Source organism: Mustela erminea, chromosome X (assembly GCF_009829155.1).
Source record: "Mustela erminea isolate mMusErm1 chromosome X, mMusErm1.Pri, whole genome shotgun sequence".
NCBI lineage: Eukaryota > Metazoa > Chordata > Mammalia > Carnivora > Mustelidae > Mustela > Mustela erminea.
The window spans coordinates 129,437,463-129,458,417 of NC_045635.1; the positions used below are offsets into that span (position 1 = coordinate 129,437,463).

Consider the following 20,955-nt stretch of genomic DNA (forward strand, 5'->3'; position numbering starts at 1 on the left):
TCCTACACTGTTCGTGGGAATGCAAGCTGGTGCAGCCACTCTGGAAAACTGTATGGACGTTCCTTGAAAAGTTAAAATAGAGCTATCCAATGACCTAGCAATTGTGCTATTAGGTATTTACCTCAAAGATACAAATGTAGTGATCCGAAGGGTAGGTGCAACCCAATGTTTATAGGAGCAATGTCCACAAGAGCCAAATTATGTTATGAGCCCAGATGCCCATTGACAGACGAATGGATAAAGAAGATGTGGGGTGTGTGTGTGTGTGTGTGTGTGTGTGAGAGAGAGAGAGAGAGAGCGAGAGTGTGTGTGTGTGTGTGTGTGTGTGTGTGTGCAAGCGAGCAATAGAATATTAGATAGCCATAAAAAATGAAATCTTGCTATTTGCAATAACATGGATGGAACTAGAGTGAAATAAGTCAATCAGAAAAAGACAATGATCAGAGGTGGATTTTAAGATAAGTGAAATTTAAAAAACAAAAAGAGCGAGGATCATAGGTGGAAAGAGTGAAAAATAAAACAAGAGGAAATCAGGTAGACAAACCATAAGAGAGTCTTAATTATAGGAAACAAACTGAGGGTTGCTGGAGGGGAAGGGGTGTGGAGGGACTGGTAACTGGGTGATAGACATTAAGGAGGGCATATGATGTAATATAACTGGGTATTACGTAAGACATGAATCACAGGTCTGTACCTCTGAAACCAATAATACATTATATGTTAATTAATTGAATTTAAACTTTAAAATGTTTTTAAAAAGATAAAAAGTTTTTGTACAGCAAAAGAAACAACAAAACTAAAAGAGAACCTACTGAGTGGGAGAAGATATTTGCAAATGACATATCTGACAAAGGGTTAGTATCCAATAGATAGAAAGAACTTATAAAACTCAACACCCCAAAAATGAATCATCCAATTAAACAATGGGCAGAAGACCTGAGCAGATATTTTCCAAATAAGACATCTAGATGGCCAATAGACATATGAAAAGGTGTTCATCATCACTCATCATCAGGGAAATGCAAATCAAAGCTACAATAAGAGATGACCTCACACTTTAAAATCAACAACACAAGAGACAGCAAGTATTGGCAAAGTTGTGGAGAAAGAGGAACCCTCTTACAACGGTGGGAATGCAAACTGATGCAGTCACCCTGGAAAACAGTATGGAGGTTCCTCAAAACATAAAAATAGAGCTACCCTATGACCCAGCAATTGCACTATTAGGTATTTACTCCAAAGATACAAATGTAGTGATCTGAAGGGACACCTACACTCCAATGTTTATAGCAGCAATGTCCACAATAGCCAAACTATGGAGCAAGCCCAGATGTCCATCAGCATATGTAGGGTGTGTGTGTGTGTGTGTGTGTGTGTATACGTACACATATGGAATATTACTCAGCCATCAACAAGGATGAAATCTTGCCATCTGCAATGACATAGATGGAGCTCGAGAGTATTATGCTAAGCAAAATCAGTCAGAGAAAGACAAATGCCATAGGATTTCACTCATATGTGGAATTTAAGAAACAAAACAAACAAGCGAAGGGAAAAAGAGAGGCAAACCAAGACAGACTCTTAACTACGGAGCACACTGAGGTTACCAGATAAGACGTAGGTGGGGGGATGAGTGAGATAGATGATGGGGATGAAGGAGGGCACTTGTCCTGATGAGCACTGGGGGTTGTATGGAAGTACTGAATCACCACCTCATACATTTGAAACTAATATAGCACTGTATGTTAACTATATTGGAATTAAAATTAGGAAATAATAAAAAATAAAATTAAAACAGCATTGAGACACCACTTTTCACCCACCAGATAGGCAGGATTTTTAAAAACTGTCAATGTCTAGGGACACTTGTGTGGCTCAGTTGGTTAAGTGTCTGCTTTCAGCTCAGATCATGATCCCAGGGTCCTGGGGTCAAGCCCTGAGTTGGGCTCCCTGCTCAGCAGGGAGTCTGCTTCTCCTTCTCCCTTTGCAGCTTCCCCTGCTTGTGTTCTCTGAGTCTCTGTCAAATAAATAAATAAATAATCTTTTTAAAAAAACTATCAATGTCTAGATATCAATAATATGGGAAATTATACTTTCATATGTAGGAGTATGAATTATAACTTCATTTGGGGACAAAAGTGTGGCTATCTATTAAACACGGAAATACATACACCGTGATTCAGAAATTCCAGTTTGAAATCAGTGAACCTGAAGATAGGTCAACAGGAAATATCTGTTTGGCAGATAAGATCGAGAAAGAAAAAAATATGGTGAAAATATTCAGGCCTATGGGACAATACCAAAATATCATTCATGTAATTAGAGACCCAGGAAAGGAGACAGAGAACAGGGTAGAATTTTTTTTTTTTTTAAGAAATAATGACCATGATCTTTCCAAATTTGTAAAAATATAACTTTATGGATCCAGGAAGATCAGCAAACCGCAAATAGGATAAATATGTAGAAAATCACAGTCAGAAAACAATAACATACAGGGGAAGAATAATTCAATGAAATCTAAATTTAGCCATTATGAAGGTCAGAAGATAGTAAAATAAGATTTTTCAAAGTGCTCAAAGGAATAAAAAGCCCTCTCAACCTAGAATTCTCCATCTAGCAAAATTAGCCTTCAAAAGTGAAGACAAAATAGACACCTCCAAATAAAATAAAACTAAGAGAATCTATATCTAAGCATACTTGCACTACAAGGGATGCTAAAGGAATTCTTTAGATTGAAGAGAAGTGATCTGAATGGAAGTGATGCCGGATGGAAATCTGGATCTTTAGGTAGGCATAGGAAGCACTGGTGATCATAAATAACTGAGTAAATATGAAGGAGTATTTTCCCCCATAATTTTCTAAAATTATGTCACGGTTTAAAGCAAAAATTATAGCATTTTCTTCTGTGTATTGTAAAGTATCAGCACCAAGGACAGTGACCATCCAGTACACACCAACTGTGGCAAGGCCCAGTATAACTTTAGTGCTCTTGAGACCCTGACCTCATATATATCTACAAGTCACTAGGACTTAATAAAACTGATCTACCGCTTACCTTTTGGCAATCTCCCTGAGTGCAAAGGACTGACATCAGTGATCCCATGAGGGTAGATGTTATAAGGCCGGCTTGCTTGATTCTTAAATATTATCTGAAAGTATAAATGAAATACACGATCAAGTCCTCAAGCAACTAGGACTGACAGGAAGAGTGTAGATTATCTATCTTTGGAAGACAAAAGCAACTTTATATCCAGATTATAGGGGTTTGAGCCCAGAGAGACTTTCCATAACATTGCTCAGACAGCTACTTGTTAGGTGTTTCACTAGAGGCTCATTTCCATTTCCTTAAAGTTATTTCAATTGTTTCAGGAAGTATCCCTTGCACATCAAACTAATTGAAATTTGAATGTCTGCTGAGGGCACCGCTTCCCCTCAGTCTTATTCCACCATTTGGGTACTAAATTCCCCAAGAGTGAAGAGGAAAACAGTGACTCAGGTGATAAAATCTTCACTGAACGGGCAGGCACGACCAGGATTACACGTTTAAGGATGGCTGGCAGTCAGCGTTATCTGATTGCATGAGCTTTAAATGGGAGGAGTGCCGGAAGAGTAGGAACACTGGATACATCAGAGCAGTCCCTAGATCTGAGGCTGGGTACAATATGAGGATGAAAAACCAACTTCCAACTGCATTCTTATCTTAAAACCCACTCACTTGGTAAAACCCATTAAAGAGCTGATTCCTTGCCTGCAGTTAGGCAGCAGAATGATTTAGAAGAAAAATCACGCAGCTCTGCAATCAGCCTTTTAAAATTCATGATCACAAACGTCAAATGATCACTCAAGTTACTGAGGTATCCTGTTAGGGTTTCCTAGAAATTAATCTTCCCACTTCCTTAGTTGATTAATATTTGGTTTCAGATTCTCACTCTTGGATGCTTCTATTTTCACTGAGAAAGGAAATTCCTTGTCCTCCTACCATCAAATCAATCCACCTATATGCATGTGGGAATCAACTCCTAATGCCAGCATCTCCTTTTTTGTGCAATAAAGTTGGAGCATCTTCCATTTTAAGAACTTCCCTTTGAACAAAATATAGAGCCCAGAAACAGATCCATACAAATACGGTCAAATGACACCCACATGCAAAAAAAAAAAAGAAAGAAAAAGAAAAAGAAAAAAGAGAGAGAGAAAAAGAAACTAGACACAGACCTTACACCTTTTACAAAAATTAAACCCAAATAATTACATACCTACATAATTTTTTGTTGTTTTTTTTAATAAATATTTTTATTTATTTATTTGACAGAGAAAGATCACAGGTAGGCAGAGAGGCTGGCGGGGGGCGGGAAGCAGGCTTCCTGCTGAGCAGAGAGCCCGACGCGGGACTCGATCCCAGGACCCCGAGACCATGACCAGAGCCTAAGGCAGCAGCTTAACCCACTGAGCCACCCAGGTGCCCCCATACCTACATAATTTTTTAAGAACTCTTCTGAATGTGAGCTGTCTCTACTTCCCCATTTATTTGCCTGTTTAACCATTTACTAATATTAGTAATGATTCATGGATATTTATTTTATACTTTGGGGTTTAATCCAATACTACTTTATTTTATTGTTCAAATTCTTCCACCTTGGCCATTAGAAACTTTGTAAATTGACTCCTGTGTCCTTTGACATTGTCCTATTCTTTTATTTTTGAGTACTTTTTAAAAAAAACATTTTATTTATTTATTTGACAGAGAGAGAGATCACAAGTAGGCAGAGAGAGAGAGGGGGAAGCAGGCTCCCTGCCGAGCAGAGAGGCCGAAGTGGGTCTCGATCCCAGGACGCTAAGATCATGACCTGAGCTGAAGGCAGATGTTTAACCCGCTGAGCCACCCAGGCACCCCTTATTTTTTGAGTACTTTCTTATTATACTCAGATTTATACCGATGTCTCCAACTCTAATCCAGAATCACATGATTTATTCTAGTCTGATTTTATGATTTTTAATATTTTATTTTTATTTATTTATTTGACAGAGAGAGATCACAAGCAGGCAGAGAGGCAGGCAGAGAGGCGGGCGGGGGGGGGGGGAGCAGGCTCCCTGCTGAGCAGAGAGCCCGATGAGGGGCTTGATCCCAGGATCCTGGGATCATCACCTGAGCCGAAGGCAGAGGCTTAATCCACTGAGCCACCCAGGCCCTCTAGTCTTATTTTATTGTTACCCTTTTCAGTAATGAGAAATCTGACTCCCACCAAGCGTCATCCATTTACTTATTCTTCAAACAGTAACAGTTTTGTCTATTTCTTTCCAATCTGAAAACTTTATTTTTTCTCCTGAGAACACTGGCTAGGATTTCTATTAAAATATCAAATAGAGATGTGTTCTATCCTGATCTTTAACAGAAGTATTTACCCCAAAGATACAGATGCAGTGAAAAGAAGGGCCATCTGTACCCCAATGTTTATAGCAGCAATGGCCACAGTTGCCAAACTGTGGAAAGAACCAAGATGCCCTTCAATGGATGAATGGATAAGGAAGATGTGGTCCATATACACTATGGAGTATTATGCCTCCATCAGAAAAGATGAATAACCAAATTTTGTAGTAACATGGGCAGGACTGGAAGAGATTATGCTGAGTGAAATAAGTCAAGCAGAGAGAGTCAATTATCATATGGTTTCACTTATTTGTGGAGCATAACAAATAACATGGAGGACATGGGGAGAAGGGAGAGGAGAAGGGAGTTGGGGGAAATTGGAAGGAGAGGTGAACCATGAGAGACTATGGACTCTGAAAAACAATCTGAGGGTTTTGGAGGGGATGGAGTTGGGGGTTGGGGAGCTTGGTGGTGGGTTTTAAGGAGGGCACTATTGCAGGGAACGCTGGGTATGGTGCATAAACAATGAATCTTGGAAAAGAAATTAAATTAAAAAAAAGAGTAGGATTTCTGAGTTTCACTACCAAGTATGATGGTGACTATAGGTTTTCCGCACATCTTTATTAGGATAAGGATGTCCCTTGCAATCCCAATTTCTTATGACTTTTTATTATGTATTAATCATTTTCTACATATAAGATCATGTCATCTGCAAATAAAGACAGTATTATTTCTTCCTCTCCAATCCAAATGTCCCTAATTCCTGTTTTTATTGTTGTTGTTGTTGTTGCTGTTGTTTTGTTTTTGGCTTACTGCACTGGTTTCCAATACAACATTAAATAGAAGTGACAAGAGTAGACCATTAATTTTTTTCCCCAGTCTTGGGGGGAAAACAATCTTTCACCACATAATAAATTTTTTTAAATGTTCTTCATCAAATTAAGGACCCTGCCTTCTGTTGCTAGTTCACTGGAACATTTTTCATCTTGAATGGGTAGTGGATTTTGTCAAACTGTTTTTCTTCACCTATTACATAATCATGTGCTCTTTGTTCTTTATTTGATTAATATAGTATATTGCCTTAGTATTTGTATATTGAACCATCCTGCATTATTGTGGAATAAATCCCACTTGATCATGGCATATATTCTTGTAAAATTGTTGCTAGATTTGGTATACTAATGTATTGTGCAAGACTGTTGCATCTCTATTCATGAGGGATATTGCATTATAGTTTTCTTTAGAATTTTGAGACTTGCTGGGGCACCTGGGTGGCTCAGTCGTTAAGCGTCTGCTTTTGGATAGGGTTATGAATAACCTATAAGTATAAAGAATAAAATAGACTATTTTTATAATCTGGAGGTGATTAAGGCATTCCAAGGCAGAAATCATAAATGAAAGATACCCAGAATATTATAACTAAAAAAGACTGATAAAAGATCTTGCATACTATAGGGGCCCCTGGGTGGCTCAGTCAGTTGAGTCTCTGTCTTCAGCTCAGGTCATGATCCCTGGGTCGTGAGATCAAGTCCCACCTCAGGTTCCCTACTCAGAGGGGAGTCTGCTTCTCCCTCTCCCCATGCTTCTTGCCCCTGCTCATGCGTGTGTGCGCTCTCTCTCTCTCTCTCTCTCTCTCTGTCAAATAAATAAATAAATAAATAAATAAAATCTTTAAAAAAGAAGATCTTGACTGTATAAAGACTAAAAATCTTTGTAGGACAAAAGTGCAAGGGACATACTGGGAAAATTTTTGAAAAATAACAACAATGTGCCAATATCCACATTGTATAAAGCCTTTTACAAACATGTAAGCAAGAGACGACCATTCTAATAGAAAACTAGACAAAATTTCAGGCAATTTGCAGAGGGTGTCATGTAAATAGTCAACAAACAAACAAACAAACAAACATGAAACAATATGCAATTTCACTACTAAGCAGAGAAATGCAAATGAAGACAATATATAAATACTTACCTCATCAAATTGGAAAATTTTCTGAAGGCTTATAATAGATACTGTCAATGATGTGGGGAAAGCACAGTAAGACACTATTGGTGAGGGTATAAATTGCGGCAGAACTGCTGAAGGCACTTTGATAGTATCTAACAAAACTCCACACTGAGTTTTGTGTGAAGGCACAAAAAGGCAGTCCTTGTGCACAGTCTTTGGACCCCTGATTGGCCGTGTAAGAACGGGCCTGGGCCTGGGACACCTCCTTACCAGGCCCTGACTTGAGCCCCCATGGCCTACGGCCCGCTTATCACCCTGCCGGATCAGTCTCAGGGAGTAGTACTCCTTTGTTCTGCTTAGGCACAGGCATCAGTGGCTCGCAGGCAGGTCCTCAGCTTTCAGTATTTCAGTATTTCAGACTCCCTGGGGGAGGAGTTGGGATCCTTCTGTCTCAGCATAAGAGGGCTACACAGAGGCCAACTGCCCTTCGCTGGCTGCTGAGGGATATCTGTTACCAAGATGCTGTGGGCACAGTGTTTGGATTTCTCTTCCTAGCACTGGTACTACTCCAGCACTAGTAATAGTTTCACGGTGTTCTGCTCAATACTCCATGTATAATGATCACAACATTTAACCCTTCACAACATTTCGGAGCGGCTGAGTTGACACAAACAACCCTCTATCTCCAAATTGATTGTGAAAAAATAAACCTCTATTTTTTTTTAAACCAAGGCTTATTGAGTTTCCTGTTCTTTGCAGCATAAGCCTTCTTAATACCTTGGATCAGGGGTCAGCAGACATTTTCTGGATTTTCCAGATTTCATGAGCCATATCTAGTCTCTGTCACATGTTTGTCTTATTCTCACTATTCTTTACAACTCTTTAAAAAGGTGAAATCCAGGGCACGTGGGCAGCTCAGTGGGTGAAGTGTCTGCCTTCGGCTCAGGTCATGATCACAGAGTCCTGGGATCCCTTCAGTGATCCAAAAGCATACTATGAGCCAAATTAGGCTCATAGGCCATAGTTTGCTGATTCCTGTACTACATGATTAGTGGGAAATAATTATATAAGGATATGTATCAAAGACCATGTACTATTTCAAAGGGGTGACATGTTTAATGGGTGGCATTACATTTGTATTCTACATACTCCTATTTTTAAAACAAATGTATAATCTGTATTTATTTGTATAATATTTATAATTTTTAGAAGATCATATCCATTGAAACACAAGGCTCAATTATGAAGCTTTTAGAAACTCAGAATTTTCCAGACTTTGTCTTCATAATTACCCAACCTTATTTCTCTTCAACTTACCACCAGTGTGTCTCCAACTTCTCCATAAAGTAAAGGTCCCAGTATTCCTGATTCATACTGAACAGCTTCACGAGTCTTAAATGTTTCATCTGTGTATGCCATAAATCGGACTTTTTTGTACTTCCTACCAATCCGCTGAGGACCATTGTTCAAATACAGATTTTTATAACTTCTGCATGAGACACAAACAGATGAGATGTTGGGATGGAGGAGAAATGAAAGAGCTGAAATGATTTAATCGGTGGAAAGGCATGAGAAAAATACAAGTACGCCTGACACTTAGCTACGTTAGTAAGGCTGTCTTATTTGACCCCGCATCTATACCTAACCATAAACACGGCTTGAAGATTGGTTGTTTTGAATAATTGGGAATAACCTTTTAAAAATGAGGACGAGTTCATACCAAGTGTTAAGAGGCGCTTACCCATCGCTGGGGGTGGGGTCTGAGGGAGCGTAGTCCCAGTCCTCCTCTTCGGCAGCAATATAGTGCACCCAAGTTTTGGGGTGCTTCTTGGCAACTGAGCGGATTTGCATGAGAGGAGAGGAGTTGTCGTCGTCAAAGCTAATCACGTCCATGTCCGAGTCATAAAGATCTTCATCATAATTTTCCTCTTCCTTATTTTTCATCCGTAGTTGGGGCTCCTCTGGGCAGCTATCTACTTTGACATAAGCTTCCATACCACCTGGGATCAGACAAACCCAACAATGTCAGATTCCTATAAGACTTGCCGTAACTTCTACAACGTTGTTGTCTCTCACCGGGCCTTCAGCACCCTCTCCTAAGTGTTCCCTTCCCCACACAAATAGCCTTATCTTGCCACTCTCCCATAGCTGCTACTTTCGGGTTATGATCTTTGCACTCATCACTTCCCTTCTGCCTGATTCTCCTCCATTCTATGTTTTATCCCTTTTTTAAGACTCACTCATTTGCTCTTATAATATATATATTATAATGATTTCTGTATGTATTCCACTGAATTATGATACAAACCATTGGTTTAATAGGTTTATTAGGAAAAGTGTCATTGTACATATAAATTTTAAGACATTCCAAGCTCATAAAAACATGAAGAGGTACAACTTAACAGTTAAGGAAATATATGTTTAAGGCGGTACCTGGGTGGCTCAGTTAAAGCCTCTGCCTTCGGCTCAGGTCATGATCTCAGGGTGCTGGGATCGAGCCCCGCATCAGGTTCTCTGCTCAGCAAGGAGCCTGCTTCCCCTTCTATCCCTGCCTGCCTTTCCACTGACTTGTGATATCTCTCTGTCAAATAAATAAATAAATAAATAAAATCTTTCTATATATATATATATATGTTTTGAAAGATTTTATTGTATATGTTTTATATATATATTTTGAAAGATTTCAACTTTTGAGAGAGAGACCTCTCCAGGATCATGACCTGAGCCGATGGCAGTTGCTTAACCAACTGAGCCACCCAGGCACCCCATATGTTATATATTTTAAGAGCATGTCTGCCTGGGACCAGTTGCAAGCCCTACAACAAGTCTACTCAACACTCAATTTCACCTTTGGCTTTATACTATGTGGAGATTAATAATTCCCACCCAAGCTATGCTATAGGGCTATTTTGAAAATCGATACTAATGCAGACCTTACTAGATGATGGGGAATATGGTAGATTTCAGGAGGGGCAAGCAACTAGTCTGGGGTTCATGTGGCTTTAAACATCATTCATTCTAGATCTAAAAATGTCTGTGGTCCAATAAGACAAAACATTTTTCTGAAAAATGAAGATTAAAATCAGTGGGAAAAAGTCAAAATAATAAAACATTAAGTAAACTCCTCAAACTAGGTAATGACCAACCTGCATCCAAGTAAATGAGTTATTCCTCTGCAACTTTAGGATCAACTTCCTTTGTCCTCTAACATCTTGTCAAAATCTTCATAAATATTATACAACAGATGAGGAAAGAGGCCCTACTCTTCATCACTATGGGGAACTATAAACAAGGCAACATTGCTCATAGACCATAAGGGGGAAAATAGTGGAGACAGAGCCAGATCAAATCTCTTTTCCAAGGCAAGGAATTTGAAGACTGCTAGAACAAACAAGTGCTGTTACACACGACATTTTCCTCCAACAATCCTCATGGGCCACCACAGAGGAGAAGATGAAGAGGGGTGTTAGAATAAGCCAACATAAAGAGTTAGCAGAGTAAATACACAAGAAGGAAAATGGGGGTGGGGTGATCGTGTTACATGAATTTTCAGTCTGTAGCTACAAATGAGGTCACATTAACAACAGTTTGAAACTGTATTGTTCCCCAACTTGCTTAGACAGGCCCTCTAATCCTGTGCAAAGTCCTCATGAAGAAGTCTGAAAGCCTCACAGGGTGTTTCACATACGCTCACCAACTTCCACTCCCACACTGCTTCTCCCAGGGTCCGCTATTCCTAACAGGCTCTTTATTTCCCATGTCTCTCACCTCCTTCCAGGTAGTGCTGGCGTGCCTCCGTGTTCACCTGTAGTCTGGAGGTTCACGATGCTGCAATATCCTCTTGTCTTTGCTATTCATTGCTCTGGACATCACTACCATCACTAAACTAAAAATTCCCCAGTACTACTAACACTCAAGCCCTCTTTCATTCAAGGTACAATAGACAGTAAAAGAAGAGCTGAATATTTATAATACTCATTTTCAAGATCAACAGATATTACCATGTTGGTGGGAAGGGATATGACAAAACAGCAGAAACTGGCCAAGGTCCATCAGGAATGTCTGAGCAGTCAGGAAAGTTATCGGTGAGATCTCCAAGGAGGCCTGGCGATGGTTTCTCACAAGAAATGTGTGACCTTCAAGAAAAATTGAGTGTACTTCGGGGGTGGTGCCCATTCCAATCACATGCCAATAAACTGATCTTTTGTGACATCCAGTCAGACCTATAACATAGGAATAAGACAGTTATGGTCAAGAAGTAGAGAACTTGAAATGGAAAACACGTCTCTAGGATAGGATGGACAAATTGACCTTCAAATTTTATTACTGACTGGAACCCAACTTTCCAAGGATGCTAGGGTACTGCCCAACTAAAACGCTTGCCAAGCTCTTTTGCCCTTGGCCTCTGTGCGAACACCTCTCTGGGTTTTTCCCCCTATTGTTTGGATAGCTTCTTCTTTTGCCTCCTTTCCTGACCTTTCATCAAGTAATGGATCACCTAGGACTCAGCCCAAGGCTTATTCTCATTAATAAATATTTTCTCTTTGAACAATATCAAAATTATGCAAGTGAGAGTTATTCTTCTCACCACTCTCACTTCTTAAGTCCAGTCTGATACTAATTACAGCAATATAATTAATATTTACTGAGCACTTGCTTTAGATCAAGCACTGTTCAAATGATTTTATAAGTTTTAACTTTCTAACTCATTCATTTCCAGTAACCACATGAATGTAGAAACTATTGTTATCAGGAGAGGAAACTGATGCCTGGAGAGGTTAGTTAACTTGCTTAAATTGGAACCCAAGCAACTATATGTTTAGATCTCACCCCGTTAAATACTAGGGCACAGCTGTCTCATATTTTGGCTCCTGATGCTTTCAAATATACATATTTTTCACCATCATTACTACCCGCACCATCTTAATTCAAACTAGCTACCATTATCTGTTGTCTGTCTCAAGTCCAAACTCTCTAGTAAGGCCTAGAAATCCCTGAATGGTATAGCCATTTGAATTCTCATGCCTTTGTATGGGACCTGTTTCTTCCAATGGAAGCTTTAACATCTTCTCTTTGTTCTCTGAAATTCCACAATCATAATTCTGTGTGGGGATCTTTTTTTATTTATCCTGCTGGGAAATTTGAATATGAAGACTCAAATATTTTCATCCTTAACACTTCTCTCATTTCTTTGGTTTTTAAAATCTGTTTTAAAGTGTATTCCAAGGGTGCCTGGGTGGCTCATGGGTTAAGCCTCTGCCTTCAGCTCAAGTCATGATCCCAGGGTCCTGGGATCGAGCCCCGCATCAGGCCCTCTGCTCAGCAGGGAGCCTGCTTCTCCCTCTCTCTGTCAAATAAATAAATGAAATCTTAAAAAAAGCATATTGGAAATCTTGTTTTACTTTCTGGGAGATTTTCTCTATTCTAACTACCTTCTATTGAGTTTGTATCTTTTTAAAATATTTTATTTATTTATTTGACAGACAGATCACAAGTAGGCAGAGAGGCAGGCGGAGAGAGAGGGGGAAGCAGGCTCCCTGCTGAGCACAGAGCCCAATGTGGGGCTCGATCCCAGGACCCTGAGATCATGACCCGAGCCGAAGGCAGAGGCTTTAACTCACTGAGCCACCCAGGCACCCCTTGAGTTTGTATCTTGACAATCATATTCCTAACTTTTGTGAGCACACTCTTGGTTTGATTCTTTTTTACAGAATCAAATTATTACTTGATTGATGTAGTATCTTCTTGAATCTTGATGAAAATACTAAGTAGACCTTTCGACAAGTTCTCTTATAAGTATTTCTTGTTTTCTTCTGGGATTATTATTATTTTTTGTTTATCTTTGCATATCCCTGTTATTTTTCAGGTTTCCTTTAAGTATTTGTTCAGCCTTGCCTGTCCACATATATTTAAGTAAGAGAAATCTGTGAGTTCTATGTACACGGGCAGACCTTCGTGTTTAGGTGACTAGAAGAGAAATCCACCACTTCAGTTTAAGACCCCACCAGACGCCCGAATTCAGTGGGCTTTCCTCTGGGACACAGAGTTGTCTGAAGAGATGCAGAGAAGAAAGTTCTCGTGGTAAATGCAGATTTTTTTTTAAAGATTTTATTTATCTCAGAGAGAGGGCAAGAAAGCATGTGTGGAGGAAAGGGTGGAGGGAGGGAAAGGACTTCAAGTAGACTCACTCTTGAGGGCGGCGCACAAAGCAGGGCTCCAGCCCATGACCCTGAGATCATGACCTGAGCTGAAACCAAGAGTCAGATGCTTCACCGACAGGGTCACCCAGACGCCCTGACCCTGCAGATTCTGGAGCAGGTGAGTACGTACCTGGCAGAGACCTGTTTATGTAGCCATTGACTGTATGCATTTCACGCCGGGCCTGAGCAGATGCCAGATCCGAAGACTCATTTGTTTCTGAGTGCCAGCTTTTCCCTGATGAGAGAGGAGGCAAAGACAGGGCCAGTCAAGTGAGTCAGTGAGTCACCCTCCCTCTCTGCTTCCCTCCCATATCCATATTATTATTGGCTAGCTGTCTGCCTGAACTTGGCCCTTTGTGTAAAGGGCTGACAGCGAATGCTGAAGGTTTCTGAAGCACCCAGCTAGACACATTTACTGAGCGCTACTGAGTGCTAGGCACCAAGGACAGAGACTATGTCTTCTCTGCTTACAATTTAGCTTGACTAGAGAAACTGACAATTATGACCGAGTGAAGAATCATGTAACAGAGATTAGACACAGAAAGGGGAAGGGAATTCACTTTACTTGAAGAGAAAGGTATGTAAAATCAAACAAGCAGGCAGTGATGGCTTTGTGTGATAAGGAGGAAACTCCAGGTGCTATGGGAACATATAAAGAGGCTTCTAACCCAGACCAGAAAGAGAAGGGAACACTTCACTTTCTAGGCAGAGGTAGCAGCATGAACAAGCAGCGCACAGCATATTTCAGTGTGACGCAAACTGTGCCCCAGGTGGCTGGGGCCCAAGCGGTGAGCAGCACAGTGAGGCCGGACAGGTCATCAGGAAGAACGGAGTGTCAGGGGACACAAAAAGACAGGGGGATTCATCAGGAGAGGGAAGATGCCTCTTCCAAAGAGGCAATGTGGGAGGAAAAGATGGGACAGGAGTAGGTGGCAGAAGCTCTGCACCACATCATATTCTAAGTTACTTAACTTAAATCACTTAATCCCCACCACTGTGCTACAAAGAAAGGACTATTATTACAGTTTTCAATGTGAGGTTTAAGTGACACAGTGCAATGCTGCCTGCCAGGAGCAGAGGGATGGAGGAAACGGGAAATTGCTGTCTAAAGAAGATACAATTTCGGTACTTTTAAAAAGATTTATTTAAAATTTTAGAGGGGGAGGGGCAGAGACAGAGGGAGAGAAAGAATCCTCAAGCAGACTCCCTGCTGAGCGTGGAGCCTGACACGGGGCTTGATCCCAAGACACTGAGATCAAGACGAAGCCAAGAGTGGATACTCGACTGGCTGCACCCCTCAGGTGCTCCCAAACTTTCCATTTCAAGATGAGCAATTTCCAGTAAGATCCCACCTCACACCCGCCAGAAAGGCTAAAACTAACCAGTCAGGAAATGACAGGTGTTGGCAAGTATGCATAGAAAGGGGAGTCCTCCTGCACTGTTGGTGGGAATGCAAGCTGGTGCAGCCACTCTGGAAACAGAGTGGAGGCTCCTCAAGAAGCTGAAAATTACTGTGATCCAGTAATTCTGCTTCCAGGTATTTAGCCCCCAAATATAAACCCACTAATTTGACAGGATATCGGCACCTTGTGTTTATTGCAGCATTACCTACAAAAGCCAAGACACAGATGCAGCCCGAGCGTCCATCAACAGGCAGACGGATAAATACAATGAAGGGCATGAGCCCAGCCTGTTATCCAGCTCCTCCATCTCCCAATGGAACTCAGGCTGTACTTTTTCTTGAAACTCAGTTTCATCCCCATCTCCTTCATTCCTGAACAGTAGTTTATGATCTTTCTTTATAATCACTTCCTCTGGATAACAGCAGCCCTTATTCTCAAATTCCAGATTAAATTAACATAATTAACATATCCTACTTTTTCAGGAGCCCCAAGTTCAGACTGAGGTCACTAACCTTCATCAAACACAGCAAAAAGCAGTACAAATTCAGGCAAGTCCTGTGTCCTTTCTCTGGCCAGACTCCCTGAAAAAGAAGTGAGAACATTCACCTTCTTTTGAGAACCCTCTCATGGGAAATCAACATTAGGAGAAGACATCACTTCACGTACTGCTTTGTCTCTTGGGTTAACCCTAACCCTGTTAACTTGACCACAAGTTAACTTGCTTCTTTGGTGTCAGGTGTCCTATACCAGTTCTTCTAAAACTATTTGGTGTAGGCTCCGTAGCTCAGGGGTTAGAGCACTGGTCTCGTAAAACTATTTGGTGTAAATGACTTCTTTTCACTTCAGATTTGTTGCAGACCGGTACTTATATAAAATATAAGAAAAATGAATCACTCAGAAAATGAAATTAAAGAAACATGCAAAATACAAGCTAATATAATCATATGTCATATATATATGCAAGTGTTCAGAACAAATATAAAAGAGAAAGATTATAAAAACTGTAAATACTGTTCAAGGAAAGTATGTATATAGGCAATTAAATATAGAAAATTTCTCTTATGCTTTTAACTTTTTTTACTTTTGCAAAGTATTATGACCAAAATAACAATAATCAATATTAAACACCTATAATCACACTTTAAGTGAACACCATGTATACCAACATGCTTTAATTATTGAATTTGTTGGTTGTCTTCATTTGATTGGGAAATTTTCTTACTTTAAGCAGGAAGATTTTTGTTTATGTTCTCCTTTTTTCTTGTACTCTTGACACTTGAAAGTAAATCTTTGATTGGATGAAGAAAGTAACTCACCTATACAAATTTAAATTACAGGAAAAGCTGTCTGAAAACAGTTGGATTTTTTTTATTTTTAAAATCACCAGATAGTGAAACTGACTTTTACTTTTGGTGTGTGAGCCTATGGGTCTTTTTTTTTTTAAAGATTTTATTTATTTATTTGACAGAGATCACAAGTAGGCAGAGAAGCAGGCAGAGAGAGAGGAGGAAGCATGCTCCCTGCTGAGCAGAGATCCTGATGTGGGGCTTGACCCCAGGACCCTGAGATCAGGACCTGAGCCGAAGGCAGAGGCTGAACCCACTGAGCCACCCAGGCGTCCCAAGCCTATGGGTCTTAACACGAAACCACCAACCATCAGGACACAGGACGGTTCCAACATCCCTAACTGTAACCCGTGGCAACCACTGATCTGTTTCCCATTGCAATATATTTGTATTTTTGAGATTGTCATATAAATGGAACCATTCAATATATACCCTTTTGAGACTGGCTTATTTACTTAGTATAGTGTCTTAGTGACTCATCCATTTTGTTGTCTGTATCAGTATTTCACTCTGTTTTATTGATGAGGAGTACTTCATGGTATGGATATACCACAGTTTGTTTCAGCATTCACTTGTTGGAAAACATTTAGCTTGTTTCCAATTCTCAGCCATTACAAATAAAGCTGCTGTGAACACTAATGTACATACAGACTTTTATGTGAATATTAAGTTTTCATTTGTCTAGGGCAAATACTCAGGAATGGAAATTAAGTGTATATTTACCTTTATAAGAAATGGCCGGTAATTGTGACACCAATTCCAGTGTATATGGGACATCAGCTGGGTACCCTACAATTTAACTTAATTCAGAAACTATCTACCCAGAGATGGTATAGATTCCCACAGTTTAACCTGTAAATGTATATTTCACATTTAGAGCTATAACTAATTTTGAGTTACTCTTTGTATAACTATAAGGTCTACGATCATTGCACTATTTGTTGACAAGATGCCTCCTTTGAGTTATTTTTGCACCAGATCAATTGGGCTTATTTGTGGGGATCTATTTCTGGACTTTTATTCTATTTCACTGATCTATAGGTCTATTCTGTTAACACATGCTATGATTACTGCAGCTTTGTAGTAAATTGTAAAATTGAGTAAGATTATTACTCCAAATTTATTCTTTTGCAAAATCATTTTAGCAAATCTAGTACTTTTGCCTTCTCATATAAATTTCAGAATCAGCTTGTTTGTGACCACATAAAAAGCTTCCTGAACATCTACAGACTGGGGAGAACTGAGATCTTTACTATGTTGAATCTTATAGCACAGAGACAGTATGTCTCTCTGGTTTCTTTTACTTTGTAGTTTTCACCATACAGACAATGTACATGTTTTGTTAGATACCTAAACTTTCAATTTTTGGAGCTATTGTAAACATTCGTTCTTACATTCTGGTTTCCAGTTATTCATTGACAGTATGTAAAATACACATTTAAAATTTTTTATTTTCATTCCAGTTAGTTAACATAGAGTGTAATATTAGTTTCAGGTGTACAGTAGAGTGATTCAGCAGTTCCATACTGCACCCAGTGCTCACCACAAGTGTCCTCCTTCATGCCCACCACCTATGTAACATTCTCCCACCCAACCTCCCCTCTGGTAACCATCACTGAGTTCTCTATAGTTAAGAGTCTGTTTCTTCGTTTACCTCTCTGTTTCTTTCTTTCTTTCTTTTGCTCATTTGATCATTTTTTTTTGTTTCTTAAGTTTCATGAGTGAAATCATATGGTACTTGTCTTTCTCTGACTTATTTCACTTAGCATTATACCCTCTAGTACCATCACTGTCGTTGAAAATAGCAAGAGTTCATTCTTTTTTATGGCTGAGTAATATTCCATTATATAATAATATTCCTACACACACACACACACACACACACACACCCCACATCACAACTTTTTTATACATTCATCAGTCAATGGATGGATGGCCCCTTTCCATAATTTTGTTATAGTAGATAATGCTGCTATAAACACTGGGGTCCATGTATGTCTTTGAATCTGTATTTTCATATCCTTTGGGTAAATACCCAGTAGTGCAATTGCTGGGTTGTAGGGTGGTTCTATGTTTAACTTTTTGAGGACCTTCCACCCTATTTTCCAGAGTGGCTGCACCAGTTTGCATTCCCAAGAACAGTGCAAGAAGGTCCCCCTTTCTCCACATCCTCACCAACACCTGTTGTTTCCTGTGTTGTTACTTTTGGCCATTCTGACAGGTGTGAAGTGGTTTCTCTTTGTGGTTTTGATTTGTATTTCCCTGATGCTGAGTGATGCTGAGCACCTTTTGACATACTTGTTCATCATTTCTATCTTTTTTCCCCCCCCAGAAATATCTATTTAAATTCTGATGCCTTTCCTGACCTGTTTGTTCTATTTGATTTTTAGGATTCTCAAATGGCTGGGCTATGCATTTTGTCAAGGTCCTATAGTTGCTCAATGGGAGATAAAGGCATTACGTTTCTTTCATCTTATCCAGACTAGAATATCTGTTGACTTTTTCAAAAGATTTTACTTTTTAAAAAATTGATTTTATTTATTTTATTTTTTTAATAAGGATTTGATTTTTAAGTAAACTTTATACCCAATGTGGGGCTCAAACTTAGAACCCCAAGACCAAGAGTTGCATGCTCCACTGCCTGAGCCAGCCAGGTGCCTCTCTGTTGAATTTTTAAGTCAATTTTCTGCCAATTAATTCTTTTGATTTTAAATTTATTTGTTTATATTTTATATGTAAACAGTTTTGATTATTTATTTATTTATTTATTTACTCACTCACTCACTCCACGTCCAGTGTAGAGCCCAACATGGGGCTTGACCTCATGACCCTGAGATCAAGAGTTGGATGCTTGGGGCGTCTGGGGGGCTCAATCAGTGAAGCATATGCCTTTGGCTCAGGTCATGATCCCAGGGTCCTTGGATCGAGCCCCATGCTGGGCTCTCGGCTCAGCAGGGAGACTGCTTCTCCCTCTCCCTCTGCCCCTCCCCCTGTTTGTGCTCTCTCTCTCTCAAAAAAACAAATAAAATCTTTTAAATAAAAACATGCTTCACACATCACATATTACCATGGAAATGCAAATTAAGGCAATTTGATACCACTACATACATATGAGAAAGGCCAAATTCCAAATCACTGGCAATACCAAAAGCTGGTGAGGTTGAGGAACAGCAGGAAGTCTCATTCATGCGAAATGACAGAGCTACCTTGGAAAAGAGGTTGGCGGTTTCTTGCAAAAGAAAGCATACGCTTGCCATACGATCCAGCAGCTGTGTTCCTTGGCATTTACCCGAAGAGCCTGAGAACTATGTGTGCATACAAACCTGCACATGGATATTTACAGAAGATTTATTCATAACTGTTTAAAACTTGGAAGCAACTGAGATGTCCTTCACTGTGCGTGGATAAACTGTGGTCCATTCAGACAACAGAACATTACTCAGTGCTAAAAAGAAAAACACTATCAGGCCATGAAGAGACATGGAGAAAGCCTAAATGCATTACTAAGTGGAAGAAATCAATATGAAAAGGCTATGTACTGTATAAATTCAACTATCTGACACTCTGGAATAGGCAAAACTATTGATAAGATAATTTAAAAACTCAGTGGTTGCTAGGGAGTGGGGCAGGAAAGAATGAAGAGGTGAGACACAGAGGATTTTTAGAATAGGGAAACTATTCTGTATGATACTATAATGGTAGATATGTGTCATTCTACATTTGTCCAAACCTGTAGCCTGTAAACCAACAAGAGCGAACCCTCGTGCACAGTAGGACTTCAGGCGATAACACTACGTCACTGTGGGCTCACCAGTTAGAGCAAGCATACCGCTCTGGTGCAGGATGCTGACAGTGGGGAAGGCTGTGGGTGGTATTGGAGAAATCTCTACTTTCTGCCCAGTTTTCCTGTAAACCTCAAACTACTCTAAAAACTACTACTCTAAAAACTACTCTAAAACAAAGTCCATTTAAAAGGAAAAAGACTTCTGGGTACCCTCTATCTCCCATGCTGAAAAGACCCTGTGGAAAACTATTTGAGTTTTCCAAGCCTAGGTGCCAGACATGTGAATAAAGGTTCATTCAGGATGACCTTGGCTCCAGCTCTATCTGACTACAGCCTCATCAGAAATCCTCAGACAAGAGTACTGCACACCCGGCTGCCATTCTGAGAGGTAGAGCAGCTCACGCAGAGTCTCCAGTCTGGCCAGGGCTCTGGTGCCTCTTCCTGCTCTTCTCTTCTTCTTCCAAAGCCAAGTCTTCAAGGCAGGGACTAGAAAGCCTTGGGAAGAGTCTAAAGGGCTAGAGCATTTTGGGGCACGTGGGGGACTCAGTTGCTGAAGTGTCCAACTCTTGGGTCCTGGGATCAAGCACTGAGCTGTGCTCTGTGCTCAGCATGGAGTCTGCTTGAAGATTCTCCCCCTCTCCCTCTGCCCCTCCCTCCACATGCGTGCATATGCCTGTTCTCTCTCTTCAATAAATAAATACACAAACAAATAAATAAATAACTGGCTAGAGCATTAAAAAAATCCTGAGATAGACCACCAAATAAACATACTCCCAAATCCCATGAGAGACCCACAAAAACCATGAGAAATGATAAATGATGATTGTAATTTTTAGCCACTAAATTGCGGTGACATGCACTGATAGTTAAAGGAGAAACAAAAGTCCCATGAAACTGATTTCACTA

The 20,955-nt window shown here is 40.0% G+C and overlaps 1 protein-coding gene across 2 annotated transcripts in view; it reads right to left on the reverse strand.

Moving 5' to 3' along the window:
- F8 (coagulation factor VIII) overlaps positions 1-20,955 on the reverse strand; it is a 110,654-nt gene that overhangs the window by 67,654 nt on the left and 22,045 nt on the right. For both annotated transcript variants that reach the window (XM_032330388.1, XM_032330387.1), the window contains exons 5-10: positions 15,432-15,500; positions 13,647-13,751; positions 11,318-11,539; positions 9,058-9,316; positions 8,634-8,805; positions 3,056-3,149 (exon numbers count right to left, since the gene is read on the reverse strand). In XM_032330388.1, the coding sequence (XP_032186279.1) occupies positions 3,056-3,149; positions 8,634-8,805; positions 9,058-9,316; positions 11,318-11,539; positions 13,647-13,751; positions 15,432-15,500 (921 nt within the window). The remainder of the gene's footprint in view (positions 1-3,055; positions 3,150-8,633; positions 8,806-9,057; positions 9,317-11,317; positions 11,540-13,646; positions 13,752-15,431; positions 15,501-20,955) is intronic.